Genomic DNA, 17152 nt, shown 5'->3' on the forward strand with positions numbered 1-17152 from the left:
GGTTCTGTTAAATTTCGTCTACATTAAGTGACCACATGAACACTGTTTTCCTGCTCAATGTTTCCCTGTACTTAGATTTGCAAGGTTTTCTCATTGACCCTGATTAATTAGGGGCCTAATCCAAGCAATTATAGGAAAAGAGAGCCCATCTTATGCGACTTGACTTGGTTTAGGACAGATAACTGGTATAAAAGAGCCTCTAGGCACATTCTCTAGCCCATCGATATACGCTTGTGCTGATCCCATCTTTTAGATGGTTGAAGGAAAGAGTAGAGATAGTGATCTTAGATGCTATATGAGCTGTTGGTTCATCAAAAGAAGAACGGCGACCCTCTTCCTCAATCAAGAAGAGGACAGCAGCTCACTCACAACAAATCAGCCATGATGACAGGTATGTGTGCTTATGCACGCTACTTTGAGCTTTTAGCATGGTTAAAAGACACAGCAACTCAGTCCAACTCATTTGGTCTTGAGTAAAGTTGGGACTTTCCTAAGTCGTTGATTCGCATTATCAAACTGGATTGAGTGCTATGGAGTCTGAGTCAACTTGGACGAGTTGTATCACACACCTCTTTGAGTCTTAAAACCATGGTTTTTTTTTGCTTTGGAGATGCGTCTGCTCCCAATCTAGTGCTGGATGGGTGTATCACTGTACACACAGCTTATGCTTGAAGTCTTTTACCAGATCTCACCATTTATTTGAATCCAACTGTCTAGTACCAGAACTTCAGAACTCAGAAGCTCACAAACTGGCATTGGACATGCTACATGCCATCTAGTCGTGATTCATGGACAGATGATTCTGCACATGCCCTTTTTTTTGGGGGTAATCCATGCATGTTCATAATCGGTCGCAACTTTTCACAATTGCTCAATGCTTTAAATAACTTTTTTGAGTTGTATCTATGTTTTGCTCATCTCCGTCTCATAAGATATGGAGTATGTGGTGTGGCGCCTTGTAATTGTATAGATGGGGTAGCTGTGGTTTGATACAGATTGGGAACTTTTGTATTCTCTCTAATATGTTTAAACTCAATTTATTAGCAATAAAAACTGACATCTTATTCATCTACTATCAAGTGTTTTTCTCCTACACATATAACCCACTCTTTTCATCTCATCTCTCATCTTGCAAATCATGGGCATTACTCATCAGATCTGAAGACTCACATATAGTGTGCGATGCTTCCCATCACCTATCTTATAATTCCCTAAGCATAAGATCTTTCAATTTGAAATCCTATTCTATTTTTACAACTGCCGCTACCCAGTTGACTGTAAGCTTGCCATCCTTATACCAAACAGCGCCGTTTGGTTGACGCTTAAAAATGAGTTAATCTCATTTTAGTTAACAGTAATTACGTGTTAGAGATGAAATTCTCTAACACATAAATCACCAGTAACATGAACTCATTATGTAACACTGATCCAGTTCTCTAATACATAATCACTGCCAACTAAAATGAGATGAATTCATTTTCAGGCATATATCAAATAGGGCCTTTGGTTATGACCAAAATGAAAGGTGGGACCGTTTCAGTGCATGATGAAAACCGACCCCTAATTGCAATTGAAGCTGGACTATTAAAAGGGGTGGGGCTAACACCACTTGGGTCATTTCCACCTTATTGACTTGCAAATTGCAATTCAATTCAATTGAGCATCCAAACATCATTTCAGGGAAAGTGCATGAAGATACTTCTCATGAGAAATGGCCGACCAGTTGGGAACTTGCCATAATAACCGTATTCCCACATATTAAAACCGAATTCATTACAGTGAAAAAACAACATGCAGGAGGTTACAGTAGGTCTCTGAGAGTAGTCACAACAGCTGCTGGTTTTTCCTACACCAAAGAGTAACAAGAAATGTGAGGGGTCTATTCCATAATGGTAGCAAGTAAGCTTTAAAATCCGGTGTTTCAGGGGACGTGGTTTGTCTAGTGACGCTGCCATCAGCCAGGTGGCTAATGGTCGGTGCTGTGTGGACCCCACCATGATGAATGTGTTTTATCCACGCTGTCCATCCATTTTGAAAGATAATTTTAGGGCTTGATCCCAAAAACGAGGTAGATCTAAATCTCAAGTGGACCACACCATAGGAAAACAGTGATTGAATGTCCACCATTAAAAAACTCATAGGGCCCATTGTAATGGTTTTTAGACATCATACAGACTTGGATGAAGGTAAAAAATATATATCAGCTTGATCCAAAACTTTTGTGGCCCCCAGGAAGTTTTTAATGGTGGTCGTTTAATCAACACTGTGCAGTCCACTTGAGATTTGGATCAACCTCATTTTTGGGCTCATACCATAAAATGATCTGGAAGAATGGGTGGACGGCATGGATGAAACACATACATCGGGGTGGGGCCCACAGCACCGACCACTAGCGATTGGCTAGTGGCAGGATCAGTAGCCTATCCGTTTCCTGTTTCAGCCTTTCAGGTATTGTATTTGTATCAGTCACCGACGCACCCCATATCGCCCTTGGGTTGCTACAGGCAGATATCGGCTGATACAACCATCTCATTCCGGAGCGATACTGGTATGCATTGGACGATACATGATGCTTGGGGATGATACTTTCAAACTGGGTGGCAATGTATTGTGTTGACCTGCGGATCAAGTGGCCAATGGGTGTGGGCCTAGCTAGATGCGTAGTGGGCCGGGGTCGGGTAGCAATGTGGCCCATTTAAGTAAATGGGTTGGTCTTGGCTGGAATTCTACTCAACCCGAACCACCCAATCCATATGGCTTGTAAATGGGCTGGGCCAGATGACCCTACCAGACCCAGCCCAAAACCTGGAACAAATTAAAAGATGGTGAGTATAATACATGCACATGTCTATTTTTGTATTCACTTGAATTGGCTAGGTCTACCTTTAGCTCCATATTCCATTCATAAACCCAAGTGTGGTCCTGTTGGGTCGGTTTGTGGCCTTCAAGCCCAACCTAATTACAATAAATTGGGTTTTCTCGGGTCAGTAGATCCCAACTAAATCACAATCAAATGGGTCATTGGGTTGGGTCAGGTCGGTCAAGCCTGACCTGATTACAATTAAATGGGTTGTGACTCGGGCTTGATGAATTTTAAGTTGGTCGTGTTGGGTCATTAGGGTAATGGGTTGCAGGTTCAGTTTGGGCCGCAACTCTTGGACTGTTTAATAAATGGGTCGGGTACGACCAATTCCCATCCCTACTGTTCCAGTCATGATGCGTATGAGGTGGCTAATACACAATGTCAGCAGATGTCTTTATTTATAAGGCGTTTATGCTACATAAGCATATTTCATGAGCTTTCCAAATCCACATAATGCTAACGTTCTGCGTCATGGCTTAGTTCCTCTTCAAAGTTCACGTCTAAGGGTGGTTATGGGCTGGGTTTGGACTTTGCCAGGATAGGTCCCACAACAGCCCACAAATTTCAGACCTAAGACCGAAGCCCAAGTCTAGCATGAGCCTAGCACAGCAGACCCAAACCAACCAAAAAATTGATAAATCCCTATTTCCTGCTTAGATGTTGCTAATCGGCCCGTGGTTTAAGTGGGCCACACATCCACAGAGAGGATTAGAGTGAAACTATAGATCTACATTCAACATGGATGGATTGCCTAACAGAGGATTAGAATGTCATATTCCTGGAATATAACACAAGTACGTATAAAGTCATGCAGGGCTAGACTTGAGCCAGTTTAGGTTGGTCTAAAATGGTCTAAAATGATTTGAGCCCAACCCTGACCCAAAAAGTAATGGGCCTTGCATGCAAGGTCCAAATCCAGCCCCTGGGCTAAGCTATATGTCCAAGACCAGCCCAAAGCCGGGTCGGCGGGCTACCCAGCCTATTGCCACCCTTACACGTGGCTATACAGTTGGTGGATATGGTTGGGTCCTACGATGGACGGCCATGGTACAAATATGTGACATCTCCTTTTTGAATGTGGACCACCGACATGTTTTGAAATCTGCCGTCGAAGGCCACAAATTCGAAAGCTAGGATGCATGACTTGTTTTGCTTTTTAATCATGGTGTGTCAACGTAGGGCACATTATTAGATGGATAGTCCAGAATCATCAATAGTACAACCCACATGTGCTGTCGAGCGGTTCGTTGGAGGATGGGTCGGTGTAAAAAATCATACATGCATATGTGATAATGCATGTGGTGCATCTTCATTGAAACTACGGACTTCTTCATTTGGGTATATCTTATTTTATTCTCTCTCTCTCTCTCTCTCTCTCTCTCTCTCTCTCTCTCTTTCTTTTTTTTTTTTTTTTCCCATATGCACGTCCACGCATTCACACCACAATGGCTACTTAAACGCATGACCTAATGTTTAAACTCTTGCGAGTGTACCACCCATGTAATAGTCTATTAGTCTATTACATCCTACTTGTGGGAGTTTTTGTACTCTCATTGGCAGTCCCAAGCCTGGATGGAGGAGTGCACAAGGGTCAAACTTATGCCAAAACTTCTATCATGGGTTCAATAAAAGTATTAAAAGTGTTTTTCTTCTTGTGAATGGGGGAATTTTTTGTGGGTGGACCACATTCTCTACAATAGTTAGGGTTGTTGATGGGTCTAAGGTAAGCTAGGTTGAGGTCAATTTCCTTGGACGGCTAGGATTTTAAAAAAAAATATTGAGTTCGAAAGTTGGATCCAAGTTGGGTCTAGCACGGACTATAGCTTCCATTAGTCATAACTTTGCAATCAATTACTTATGCATATAATACCTCATTGGAAGGATATCTACAAGCTCTACAACCTAGCTAATGCTAGCCCAAACAATTTTCCCAATTAAAGTTACTTGGAGTCAAATATGAGTTTTTAGTCAAAGTTTATTACTTGTGGTAAGTTACAGGTTTTGTTATTTTTAAGATATTTTAGGGTTTGAATTAGTTCAATCATACGTAAAGTCCTTTTAAGTCATGGGAAAAAGTTTAAATCAATTTAGACATTGTTTACTAATTTTAAAATTTTCATTATTTACAGTTAGGTATGAATTTTATTAGTTTTAGGACATTTTAGGGTTTGAGTAAGACCAATGGTGCTTAAAGTGCTTGTTTGGGTAATAGAAATAAGTTTGAATTGGTATAAAAGTTGCTTACTATTTCTAAAAAGTTCAATGTTTTAGAGAAGTTATGCATTTAGGACTCATGACTTACATAAGCCATATGAAAGTTTTCTATGAACATGAATTATATATATATATATATATATATATATATATATATATAGAGTCATGCTCCCCTACGCACCTACGCACGTGTGCACCTTTGCACACGTGCCATGGGTGTCAAATCTGAACGGTCCATGTGATGCGGAATCCCATAAAACCCTATGTGATAAATTTGCACCCCGATCTAATATTCTGGTGGGCCATAGAAAAGAGAAATGCAAATCAAGGGAGGAAACTGTTTTCATTTTTCATGGCCCATCAAAGTTTTAGATCAAAGTAAAACTTAGACTTGGGGGGTTTCAGGAGGTGCTGCTTCACATGAACGGTTCAGATTTTTGATCCACATCACATATGATGGGTTCCCAAAAAAGTTCGTACGTACTACGTATGTGAGCGTTTCCCTATATATATATATATATAAAGAAAATTTATCTTGTGATTTAAGGCTTCTTGTGGATTTGGGGTATACCGTGAAGGAAGAAAACAATAATCTAGTCCTTCCCCTTCCATTAGAGCGGGATTTTTTTCTCACATCAATGTCTTCCAATAGTGAATCGGGCAACAACCATCCTTTGAACCATATTTCAGTTAGTAACTTAAAGAAAGGTGTTGGACCATTAAATGTCAAAAATTAAAGAGATGAAACTCTCTGATGTGAAGAAGAAAACTAGAGCTATGTGGATGAAAGAGGCCTTTTGAAGACTCCACCATCGGATCGCTCGATGAATCAATGGATGGATAAATGACTCCCGATGTGCATCAAACATGTGCCATCACTCTTCATCGAATTGCTTAATGGGTTCATGAATGAATAGACAATAAATCTAAATAAGGTTTTGATGGAGTAAAAACATCAATTGATGAATTGCATGAATAAAAAGAATTAATGGATCAATAGTTATGGACAACTCGATGGCTAAATGAAGTGGATATTTTTGTGGCCATCATGATGAAAATCAACACTTGTTTACGTTCTCAGCAATGAATAAAAATTCATCCAATGTCTAGGCATTCACTATCAGTTGTTGCCAAAGTTAAAGAAAACACACTATAAAGGCTGATTATTATTGTGTTACTGCCGTTCTAAAATTGAGGGTGAGTTTAATTCTTTAAGGGGCCTAACGCAGGACAAGTTAAGGCCAATTTCATAAATAGTCAAGATTAAAAGAAATCAGGTTAGAAAACTTGATCCAAGGGTCAACATGCATTTTAGTTTTTGACAACCATAATTTTATTACTAGTTATTCGTTTCATATACATGATATATTGTTGGCAAACTATTAATAAGCTCTACATCCTAGCCAATGCCAAGGGAAATTGGCCTCCCAACTATTTTTCAAACTAAGGTCATTTTAGAGGTTTAATATGAGTTTTAGTTGAAATTTATTTTTAGCAAGTTACAATTTTTATTATTTTCAAAAGTGTTTTAGAGTTTGAAGAAGCCCGATTATATTTATATTTCTTGTTTGAGTCATGGAAATCTAAGTTAATTTAGAAGTTGATTATTATTTTAAAAAAGTCTACTAGTTTGGAGAAGTTATGAATTTAAAACTCAGGACTTAAATAAGTTATATTGAAAGGCATTCTAAACATGCATAATTTTATTTTTATTTTTCAATAATATTATTTCTTTTAGAGATTGATATGGAACGGGTCGCGGACAGTTTCATGGCCAAGATGGATTAGAAAAGGCCTGGTTGACGAAAGAAGTGATCTGGACTGTCGGACCTTAAATTGAGCATATCTCCCAATCCGGGATAAGTTATCGGATGTAAAATATATGATTTTGGGGTGGAATGAGTTACTTTAGCTACCCAACCCTTCTCTGCCAGGTTATGCAAGCTGGATTTTTGAAATACCACTAGATTGACGATCGTTTCCCTATTTTAATTCCATTTTTACTATAAATAATAAGTTTTTGTTTGATTATAACTCTTCATCCGTTAAGCTTTAGAAGTTGTGCCCAACGTGACAAGTGCTTAGAATAATTAGGAGAACAACTTGGTAAAGCCAAATAGAATACTTATTATTTTTGGACCAAAACCTTGCGCACTAGTAGACATCACGATTGTCTATAAATAGTAAGTTTACTATTTATAGTAAGTTGTGAATTTTAAGAGTTTTAGTTGTAATTTGATTTTGATTTCTCTCACATTGCTTGGTATCACTATTTAAAGGGTTGTGAACTCATTTTTTCATTCATTAATCAATTTACGAATTTATTAGAATTTATTTCTATTTTCTTGTTTTCTTTCCTCATGGATTCAAGAAGTCTATGTGAGGAGTCCTGAGAAGCTTCATGGATTGAGAATAATTATCCTTGAGGAAGACGGTGATTGACCTCATCACATTCATCCCTGCGTCAGAGCTTTTTCTACCTTGTGGATTTGAGATTTATCATAAAGAAATATGGTGATATCTTACTTCCCTTTCACCACACACTCGATATTCCAATTGGGTTCGAGTTGGGTCCTATAGTACTCGGGGCACATAGGTCTAAGTCCTTTCGAGTTTGAGTTTTGTTCTTGAAGACTTGGACCTGGATCCAAACAGGTTTTATACATGCTGGTGTCCATTGGGTCTTTAAGTTTAGGTTTTTATTGAGTTCAGGCTAATAAGACCATTTATATTATTAGGCCCACTTGATGGATAGACTAAATTGTATGCATGTGCCACTTTAACACACGGATGGCATTTAAATAGTCCCACTTGCATATATATGGCTAAGTAAACCTTTTATACATTCTAGGAATAATCAATATATATTTAATGCATGCAACAATATTTTAAATTATTTAGAATACCTGGACCCGACTTTGCCCCACCTTACCCTATTTTAACTGGGTCCAAGTTGATGGATACGACCCCAACCCAACTAGACACGAATTTAACTTCTACAAGGCAAGAACTAGCCCATCCCTTTTTCTTGAGGGGTGGGGAAAAAAACACAGACTTGGACTCGTTAAAATTGGATTGGGTCCCTAGAGTACGGTGAATCTGGGACCTAGCATTTGATAGGTGGCCAGCCGTGTCCGATTAAGTCTCTTTGTATTTTCTTCCAGTCGATTAGGTGTGAAAACAGTCTTGATAGAGAGTTGTCTACCAGTAGTCTTTTTCTGCAGCACATCTTCCTCATTTTCATTAGGTGGGACCACTTGTCATCGCCCTCATTCATAGATGTTGATCTGACTGTGACAAGATTCACTTGTCTAGTCCTTTCAATTAGTGTTTCTCACCCAAATCATTCACCATGTTATATAAATGAAAATCTAATGTCTTAACATCTGTTGGACGCGGGCAGAGAGTTCCTCCGGTGCTCCCGTTGATATCATGGGCAGGCCATGAGGAGCAAAAAAAATTCATGCCAAGAAAAAATTTGTCCTTATTAAAGGGGCTAGGATATTTATCTCCAAGAGATTTTTAGTGTGGGGTTGATGTAAGACATGAATCAAACACATTCCTAACACATGGATTGGAAGAAGCCTAAGGAGAAATTGACAAATTTCAGTATAATTTTGACAGGTCGACCTTTATGATTGACAGGTCGAAATTCTGCTTGAAATTTTAAATTATTTGCTGGCTGATTTCTGTCAGTTTATACAGGTCAAAATCCAGTTCACCAGGTCAACAAGTCAAAAGTCACAGAATTTCTGGTTTAAATCTCTGGACACTTTTTGGTTGTTTCAACCTATCAAGTTGATATATTGACAAAAGACGAAAATTTACATGTTTTTTAAAATTTATTTCCTAGTTTGATTAGAACTCTTTGATTACATTTTTAAGGTTATTTAAAAAGTGTTAAACTCATTTTTAAGATGAAAATTTAGTCAATAAATCAATTCCTAAGAAGTTTTCTTCTTTCTTCTCGTGGATTCAAAAAAGCCTTGTGGATTCAAGGTAGATATCGATTGAAGAAGACGGTGATTGACCCCATCATGTCCACTCTGCATCAATGGTATCAGAACAAGGATTCTCCTCGAGCCGATAACAACTAATGATGGAATGAACCAAAATTCCATGGACGATGATGAAGAGATTCGTTATTTATTAGAAAGAATAGAAACTTTTTACCGAAAGAGTTAGTTGACCATGCAATACGCTAATTCCACCTCGATCCAAGGCGATACTTAGCCTCACATGATCGCTATACGGCACAACCCCAATTTCTGTAAAGTGCTTTCGCAAAGAATAATTTCTGACTGTGGCATATGACAAGTTGATGAATGAAGATAGGCCCTATTCTGATCTTTAAGAAAATCAATGATAGCACCTTTGTTCTTAATCTTCCAAAGGACATGACTTTCAATGTAACAGGCCAATATACATGTCGTGAACGAAGTCTGTTGAAGAACTCGAGGAAGTTCAAAACATATCGTAAACCAAACTTGAGGATGAGTTTTTTTTTTTTTTTTGAAGTTGAGTTTGATGTAGAACGTAGATCAAGCACATTCCTAACACACACAAATCGAAAGAAATCTAAGGATAAATAGACAAAATTCAGCATATGTAGTTTTAATAGGTTAAAATTTTGCCTCAAATTTCAGATTGCTTGCTGGCTGATTTCTGACTGTTTAGACAAGTTAACGGATCTTGTTAATAGGTTGAAATCCCGTTCAACACGTTGATAAGTTAAAAATCACATAATTTCTTATTTAAATTTCTAAACACTTTTTGGTTATTTCGACCTATTGACTTGACAAGTCAATGATAAGCCATTAAACGATGAAAATTTACATGTTTTTTTGAATTTGTTTCCTAGTTTGATCAGAGCTTTTCGATTATATTTTTAGGGTTTGTTTAGGGTTATTTAAAGGGTGTTAAACTCATTTTTAGGAGGAAAATTTAGTCAATAAATCAATTCGTTTGAAGTTTTCTTTATTCTTATCGTGAATTCGAGATTTTTTCTTGTGGATTCAAGAAAGTCTTGTAGAATCAAGGTAGTTATCGATTGAGTAAGACGGTGATCAACCTCATCACATCCTCCCTTATGTAGTGGTCCTTCCACGATGGGCTGTAATATCACTCACTGGTTCTGAAAACAGAACCATGGTTCCCACTTATATCAATGGGCACATAAACAAGTGGTGATGTTTGTGAGAAATCTTCCATGTCCATCCATTTTACGAACTCATACTAGGACATGAACCAAAAAATGAGGTAGATCCAAAACTTAAGTGAGACATATGGAAATAGTAGATTTTAAATGCTCATTGTTGAAACATTTGTGTGGCCACAAAAGTAATGGAAAAGGCTAATATTTTGGTGTTTTTCAGTTCATCCTAATAGAAATGATCAAATGTACGGTTTGGTTGGCATATAAACATCACAATGGATGTTGGAAAAGTTCAACAATAGGCATTTTCCCTTCCCACATTTTCTGATCATGTGTTCCACTTGAGTTGTGGATATACTTGGATTTTGGGCTCATGTTCTAAGCATGAGTTGGCAAAACCGATGGACAGGGTATTTCTCACAAAAATCAAGGTGGGCCTCACATGGCTTTTGACCATAGGAATTTTTTGCAGTTGGGATCATAGGCAATCCAGGTGTGTTTTACTCCATTAATTCCTCCCATCGATGAAGGGTGGGAGATTGAGGTGGACCCAAATTAGTACAAACAAAACTTTCACTTAAAAAGGGTCCTTGCTTTTGGTAAAATGATGAAAAGTAGTAAAGATTTCAGTAATTGACTACCCCTATAATGATTTCATACTTTACTCACGTAATTAAATAGAGTGACTTGAGAGTTATTTAGCAAATGTTTGTTTTCTAATTCACCACTTCAATTTTAGTGGCCAATTGTTTTTCCTATACGGAAAATGCAGTTATTTGGAAGGTCCTTTACAGATGCTTTCGTGTAACGAGGTAGTAGAATATATGTGAAGCACTTTTAAAGCATATTCAACTTTGTATTCCGGATCCTTCTTCTATGTATATGATAATTTGAAGATTTGATAAATCAGGTTTATTTTCCATCAGATTGTTATATTCATATTTATTTATACGAGCCTAGCTCTCATGCGGAGGAAGTGAGGCACACTAAGTATGTTTGGCACCATATGTCCCTCCCAAAATAGCTGCTTTGAAATGATTAGTTGCTAGAAGAAAAGTCTTAACAGTATACAATTTTCGAAAAGAGGAATGATCATCCCCAACATTTGCATATGGTGCAGGAGTGATGATGAGGAATCAGTTGATAACCTTTTCATGCACTGTTTTTTTTTTTTTTTTTTTTAAATCCCTTTCATGCACTGTTCATTTATGGGGAATGTTAGGGCTGACATTTTCCATCGTTTCAATATTTCTTGGACTTTCAAAGATTGTTAGGTAGGCTCTTACAAGTATGGCATGGACTGTGATTAGAAAAAATAAGAAAACTATTTGGAGAATATCTTTGCTAACCATTTAATAAGCCATTTGAAAACAAAGAAATATTGGATGCTTTAGAAATGAGAGATACGGCAATCTAACCTTGATCTACAAGAGATTATTAGCTCATGAAGTAAAAAATAAAAAATATAGAGAGAGAGTAATTGCATCACATCACACCGCATTTTCAGGGACAGGGTGTCGCTTGGAGTTATTGCATCACACCTACCAGCTTCCTACACAGACATGGGGTCACCAGTGAGGTGGATTTTATTAGGACATGTGCTGCCGGTAGAGATGCCACTGTCATATAACAGCATGCTTTGGGTGGCCCCCAACTCTTTAAGGCCCACTATGATTTATATATTTTATCCACTCCGTCCATCCATTTTAACAGATAATTTTATGGCATGCCACAAAAAAGTTGAAGTATATCTAAAGCTCAAGTGGACCACACCACAGAAACAATGTGAATTTAACAATTAGCTTTGAAAATCTATCGGGGGCCACAGAAGTTTTTGATCAAGCTGATATTTGCTTTTCCCCTTCATCCATGTCTTTGTGATCTTATGAACAGGTTGGATGACAAATAAACATCACTGTGGGCCCTAGGAAAGTTTCAACGGTGGAAATCATTATTTCCACTGTTTGCTGTGGTATGGTCCATTTTAACTTTAGATATGCTTCAATTTTGAGCTTAACCACTAAAATGAGATGGAAAAACAGATGGGCGGCGTGGATAAACCATATACATTCAAGGTCCCAACATAGTTTACTCAGGACGATAAAAGCCTACTGTTTAACTCAGTACGCAATCAAAATTCCACGGAATCATGGCTCTTTGTACTTCCCCCTAAGGCTAGGTTCGTTTTGCAGATGTGTTTAGAAGCACCACTTGAGCATGTGCTTATAATCACGAGCAAGGGAGCATCGTAACCGTCCATCATGTGTACTCGACTGCAATTCGCAGATCCCTTCCCCAAAAGTCACCCCCGATCCACACACTTCATGTGGGAGAACTCGGTTAGCAACGACAACGACTGAGGTAGTCATAAACATAGTCCGCAAACCAGGCGAGTCGACCCGGGACTCGACCGAGTCAACCCGTTCCAGTCACAAGGTCAGGAAAACCAGGAACGCAGATATGCAACTTTAAAACTATAGTCCTAACTCCTAAATGCGTGATCAATGTAGTGAAGTCTTTTTGCTCATGTAGTGAGTCGACTCACCTGGTGAGCTGCTCTCTCCGAGTGGTGCGGTGCGCCTTTCTCCGAATGGTGGTGGCGTAAGGGATGGCCCCTCTCGTCGTAGAGAATGAGACCACTGAATCTAGGAAGCTCGCACCGCTCCCCCATCAGTATCCGCCTCTGCCAGAGAGGCGATATCGGGCTACCCCTTCCCCACTCCAATTCTCTCACTCCCGCCAGCAACGCCGGCATCCGATCCAAATTCACGCTCTCCGGCTCCACCAACTTACTCCTCTCGCTCCAACAAACCGAACTCGTCAAAGCCTTCTTTATCCCACCCCAGCCCGATTTGTTGCTCGTCTCATCGACGTTCGATTCCTGTATGATGATTTGTTTTGTATGAGCCCTTTTCTTTCTGGTCATTGCTGTGGCGCAAATGCCCACTGCGACGAATATCACACAGATGGACAGTATGAGAGCTGGTTGGGGAGATTGCTTCCATCTTTGTTGAAGTTTTCTTAGAGTTTCCATTGCTGGCTGTGGAATGTAGAAAAGGTTGTAGGAGTTCCGGTGAAGAGTTACACAGTAGGAAAGTGAGGGTATCGGAGCGTTGGGATAGTGGTAGGATAGTTATGGGATATTAATGTGGTTGCTTTCAATTAAGCATCCGTTGTGGTGGAATTTTCCCGTGACGTCACCGCTTGTCAGGATGTCATCGGTCTTATGTGGGCCCACTTCTTGTTGCCGTTGAAGGACTGGAATCCTCTGCAACACCGTCTAAAACACACGAGTCTGTGGGCCCCATCATGTTGTGTATATAAATCCACTCCGTCTATCAGTCTCTATCGTCTAAGTTGGGTCTTAATACCAAAGATCAGATACATGTACATCTCAGATGGGCCATATCATCTGGAACGATGGGGATGGGATGCCAACCATAGGTTTGTGTGTGGGGCCACCATGGTGTGGGTCTTTCATCAAACACGTTACTCAGGTGTAACTCCAGGATGAAGAAAAGATACAACAATCAGATTGATACAAAGCTCAGGTGGGCCACACCATTTGATGTTACCGGTTTTAGGACCAATCGCACATTTTTCTCATTGATGTGCCATATATAAGTTTTAAATCGGGTTTATATTTAGTATTTACGGTACAAATAATGGTTCTCACGTGATGGACGGAGTGGATTTTACATATACAATATCGTAGGCCCCACATAGCTTAGTTGTTTTATGATAGGCTTCGAACAGTTGTTGTAGACGATTCTAGTCCGTTGTTAAATAGCCGATCACGGGATCTTATGATCCGTTATTTTGTGGTCAGGCATGGTGTGATGGTTCAGACACATGCAACCGGCAATTCTGTATGTAGCATATATTGAATTTAATTCAACCGTGCAGACTGGGGAAGTCACTATAGAGAGCTCGCATAGCCGTTGTTTAGAGGATTTTTCTTTTTTTCTTTTTTTTCTATTTTGGGCTGTACAACGGTCGAGCTTGGTGGGCCACTACGTTGTTCGTGTTACATCCACTCCATGCACCAGGTGGTCCCGTAGATTGTATCCCCTGCCACCAAAGTTCATCCCTATTCACAAATGTGGTGAGCCACACCACATGGGAAATGGAGAGTGAATGCTAACCATAGGCTGCGTAGGCCGTGCTATGGTGCCTATATTCCATCTAATTCGTTCATCATGTGCACCTCACAATCATAATGAGACCCTCCAAAAATCAGCCTGATCCAAAACCCAAGTAGACTACACTGTGATGTAGGGTGTGGATCAGGTATGTTTCTAATACACAAGGAGTCGGTAAAATTCAGTATAATTTGACCCCTTGGAATTTAGATTGTTTACTGACTGATTTTTGACAGTTTCGATATGTTGACCTATCAAAATGGCTAAAAAAACATACCCGGACTAAAATTGAAAATTATGTGAATTTAGACTTGAGTGGACCTGAACTGCCGACTTCTCTAACAATATTTCAGCCAAGCAACAGATCTGTCATACTATCTAAATTAGCAGAAATCAACCAGCAAGCAATTTGAAATTTTAACTTGTCTGAGTAGATTTGTTAACTGGCCAAATTATGCTGAATTTTATCGAATTCTCCTTAAACTTCTTCCCATCCATGTATGTTAGGAGCGTGCTTGATCCAATCTTGCATCACACCGCTTGAAATTACAAGTTTTAGGCTTGATTTTACGTCATTCCACTCCACGTGGTATGGCTTACATAAGTTTCAAATCCCACTGATTTTTAGAGAGCATAGTAAACAAGAGAAGGCTCACTTGATGCACTGAGTGGATGTCATGCGCAGAACACTTTGGGTCCCACAAAACTTGAGTGTTTTACTGATTGTGTACAACAAATGTTGTAGAGAATTCCAATCCGTCTCTTAGATGTCCCACCCATCGGTTAGGGGGGGCATCGATTTAGTTTATCATTGATTTGCAGTGTGGCACATGATTCGAAATCTCAAACTCTGCTAGAGTATAAAAGTCTTACTTGGGCTAGTCTTCGTTTGAATTTTATTCCTAGAATTATAGGTCCTCAACCCGAGTACACGCAAACCATAACCGGGCTACCGGTTTGTAAAAGTGAGGCCATGGTTCGTGATCCATGCCATTAGTCTGGTGGACCATGACCTGAAAATCTTCATATTCGAATGTCATGATCACCAATCTTGGGCATTCTTTCTATATTAACTATTGTTGCCTCTTGTTCCTAACCATTTATTTGCTTGTATAAGTCCAAACCCCTGTATGTATTGTCTTATGTCGTAAATCTGCCTATAATCAGGTCTGTTGATGGGATCAACATATATGCCACTTAATCCTATCAAGAAAATCCTGATTTTTGGTATTCGCTTGCTAAATAATTTTTATGTCCAAATCAATATGATCAAAGACAGCTTCGATACTATCAATGGATGTCGATGGCACTCGATATAATTGAAGCTATCATCGGCCGAGTTACGCAATTTTATAAAATTGCGGGTTTTATTTTTTATTGCAGTTTTTAACCTATTAAAGAGTTTGAAATCGAAGTTAAGGAAAGAAAAACGTGTCTAGGGCTGTTGTGGAGTAAATGGAGTTTAAAGCTATGTTTTTTTTATATTGGGGGTGTATTCTCGATCGATAATCTCTTTCATATATTATAAACATTGATTTCATAGTAAATTCACATATGCTTTAATTTATACCGTGGCTTCTTCAAGTGAGTTTTTTCACGTAAAACCATATATTCCATTTGTGATTGGTTTAATTGATCTCTTCTTATTTGATTATAACTCATGTTTGCTTCCGCACGTCCTCCAAACAGTATGCTGGGAGAATAGTAAAAGCATAAACGAGGAGGCTGGAGTTACCGTAGCATTGGTGAATCAGGATCCTCCATATGATGATCAGTCCTTCCATGATGGTCCGTGGCTACAAAACAACACCACTGGTGCAATCCTGCTTCTCGGATATGTAGCTTCCAAGTGCACATTGGAATTAGAAAGTAGGTGAAAGGTCCACAATGAAAGATGAATATCCATCTAGCTTGACCGGGATCATTCTCCTGGTGTGGTTTTGTAAGACAGCCATGCAAGATCGACCCAGAAGATGAGTGGACAAGTACGATTTAATTGATTTAATTGAGGAGAGGAACGGTCACATTTGGGACACGTCAGTCAATCATTTACTCCTGAACTATTTCCATTAATCTACAATGCCAACTAAATAAAAATATTGCAGGTCCAAGAATTAGATTGATAAATCGATCAGGTGGACTATTTTTTTAGGAAACAAATGTACGGCTTAAAAAAGTCTCTCTCTCTCTCTCTCTCTCTCTCTCTCTCTCTTTAAAAAAAAACCATGCACTTGTTTCAAGCATTATGGACCACTCAGTAAGTGGAGTGGCCTAATTTTTACCAAATAGAGAGTTTTGATTTTGCATTTGCTAAACATGCATGTGAGGGGAGACTGCATGCCTTTACAGGTATGGCCTTGCTAGCCTCTTAAAAGAAAGATGTCAAGTTGTATTGATTGGATTTGGAAAGATCTTACAAAAGTGAAGAACCATTATATTGTGGGGCACTTGGAAGTTGCATAGGGGTCATACAAGTCTTAATTTAAATTAAAGTGTATGAATTATTCGTACTAGTTGAGATATCATGAACACAAATTAAGCTTATTTGATTATCTAGCTATCGGATTAATAGATATTTATTCGATGGTTAAAAATTAAAATTATCCACAATTCTATTTCAACAAACAAATGCCTATCTATTAGATTATGATTGTTCAACCAATTTGATTTTAGAGATGAGGATGGCACTGAGTTTCACAATTTGACTAGTTTAATTTCAGCTAAATATGACATATATATGTAACTACAAGTAGTTGCATGCAATTCATAATATCCGAG

The 17152-nt window shown here is 38.8% G+C and overlaps 1 protein-coding gene across 1 annotated transcript; it reads right to left on the minus strand.

The window, feature by feature from the left end:
- Nucleotides 1-1686: 1686 nt before the first annotated feature.
- On the minus strand, nucleotides 1687-13348 carry LOC131240758 (uncharacterized). Its single transcript, XM_058239209.1, has 2 exons — nucleotides 12778-13348; nucleotides 1687-1846 (listed from the first exon to the last, which is right to left on the minus strand). The coding sequence occupies exons 1-2, from the start codon at nucleotides 13264-13266 to the stop codon at nucleotides 1802-1804; spliced, it is 534 nt and encodes a 177-aa protein (XP_058095192.1). The 5' UTR covers nucleotides 13267-13348; the 3' UTR covers nucleotides 1687-1801.
- Between the last annotated feature and the right edge of the window lie 3804 nt (nucleotides 13349-17152).

This window comes from Magnolia sinica, chromosome 3 (genome assembly GCF_029962835.1).
Source record: "Magnolia sinica isolate HGM2019 chromosome 3, MsV1, whole genome shotgun sequence".
Taxonomy (NCBI): Eukaryota; Viridiplantae; Streptophyta; class Magnoliopsida; order Magnoliales; family Magnoliaceae; genus Magnolia; species Magnolia sinica.

Coding starts and splice junctions, on each gene's coding strand:
- LOC131240758 (XM_058239209.1), bottom strand. CDS start 13,266: ATGGAAACTCTAAGAAAACTTCAACAAAGATGGAAGCAATCTCCCCAA. Junction 1,847..12,777: donor CGGAGAGAGCAGCTCACCAG/GTGAGTCGACTC, acceptor TCTTTGGTGTAG/GAAAAACCAGCAGCTGTTGT.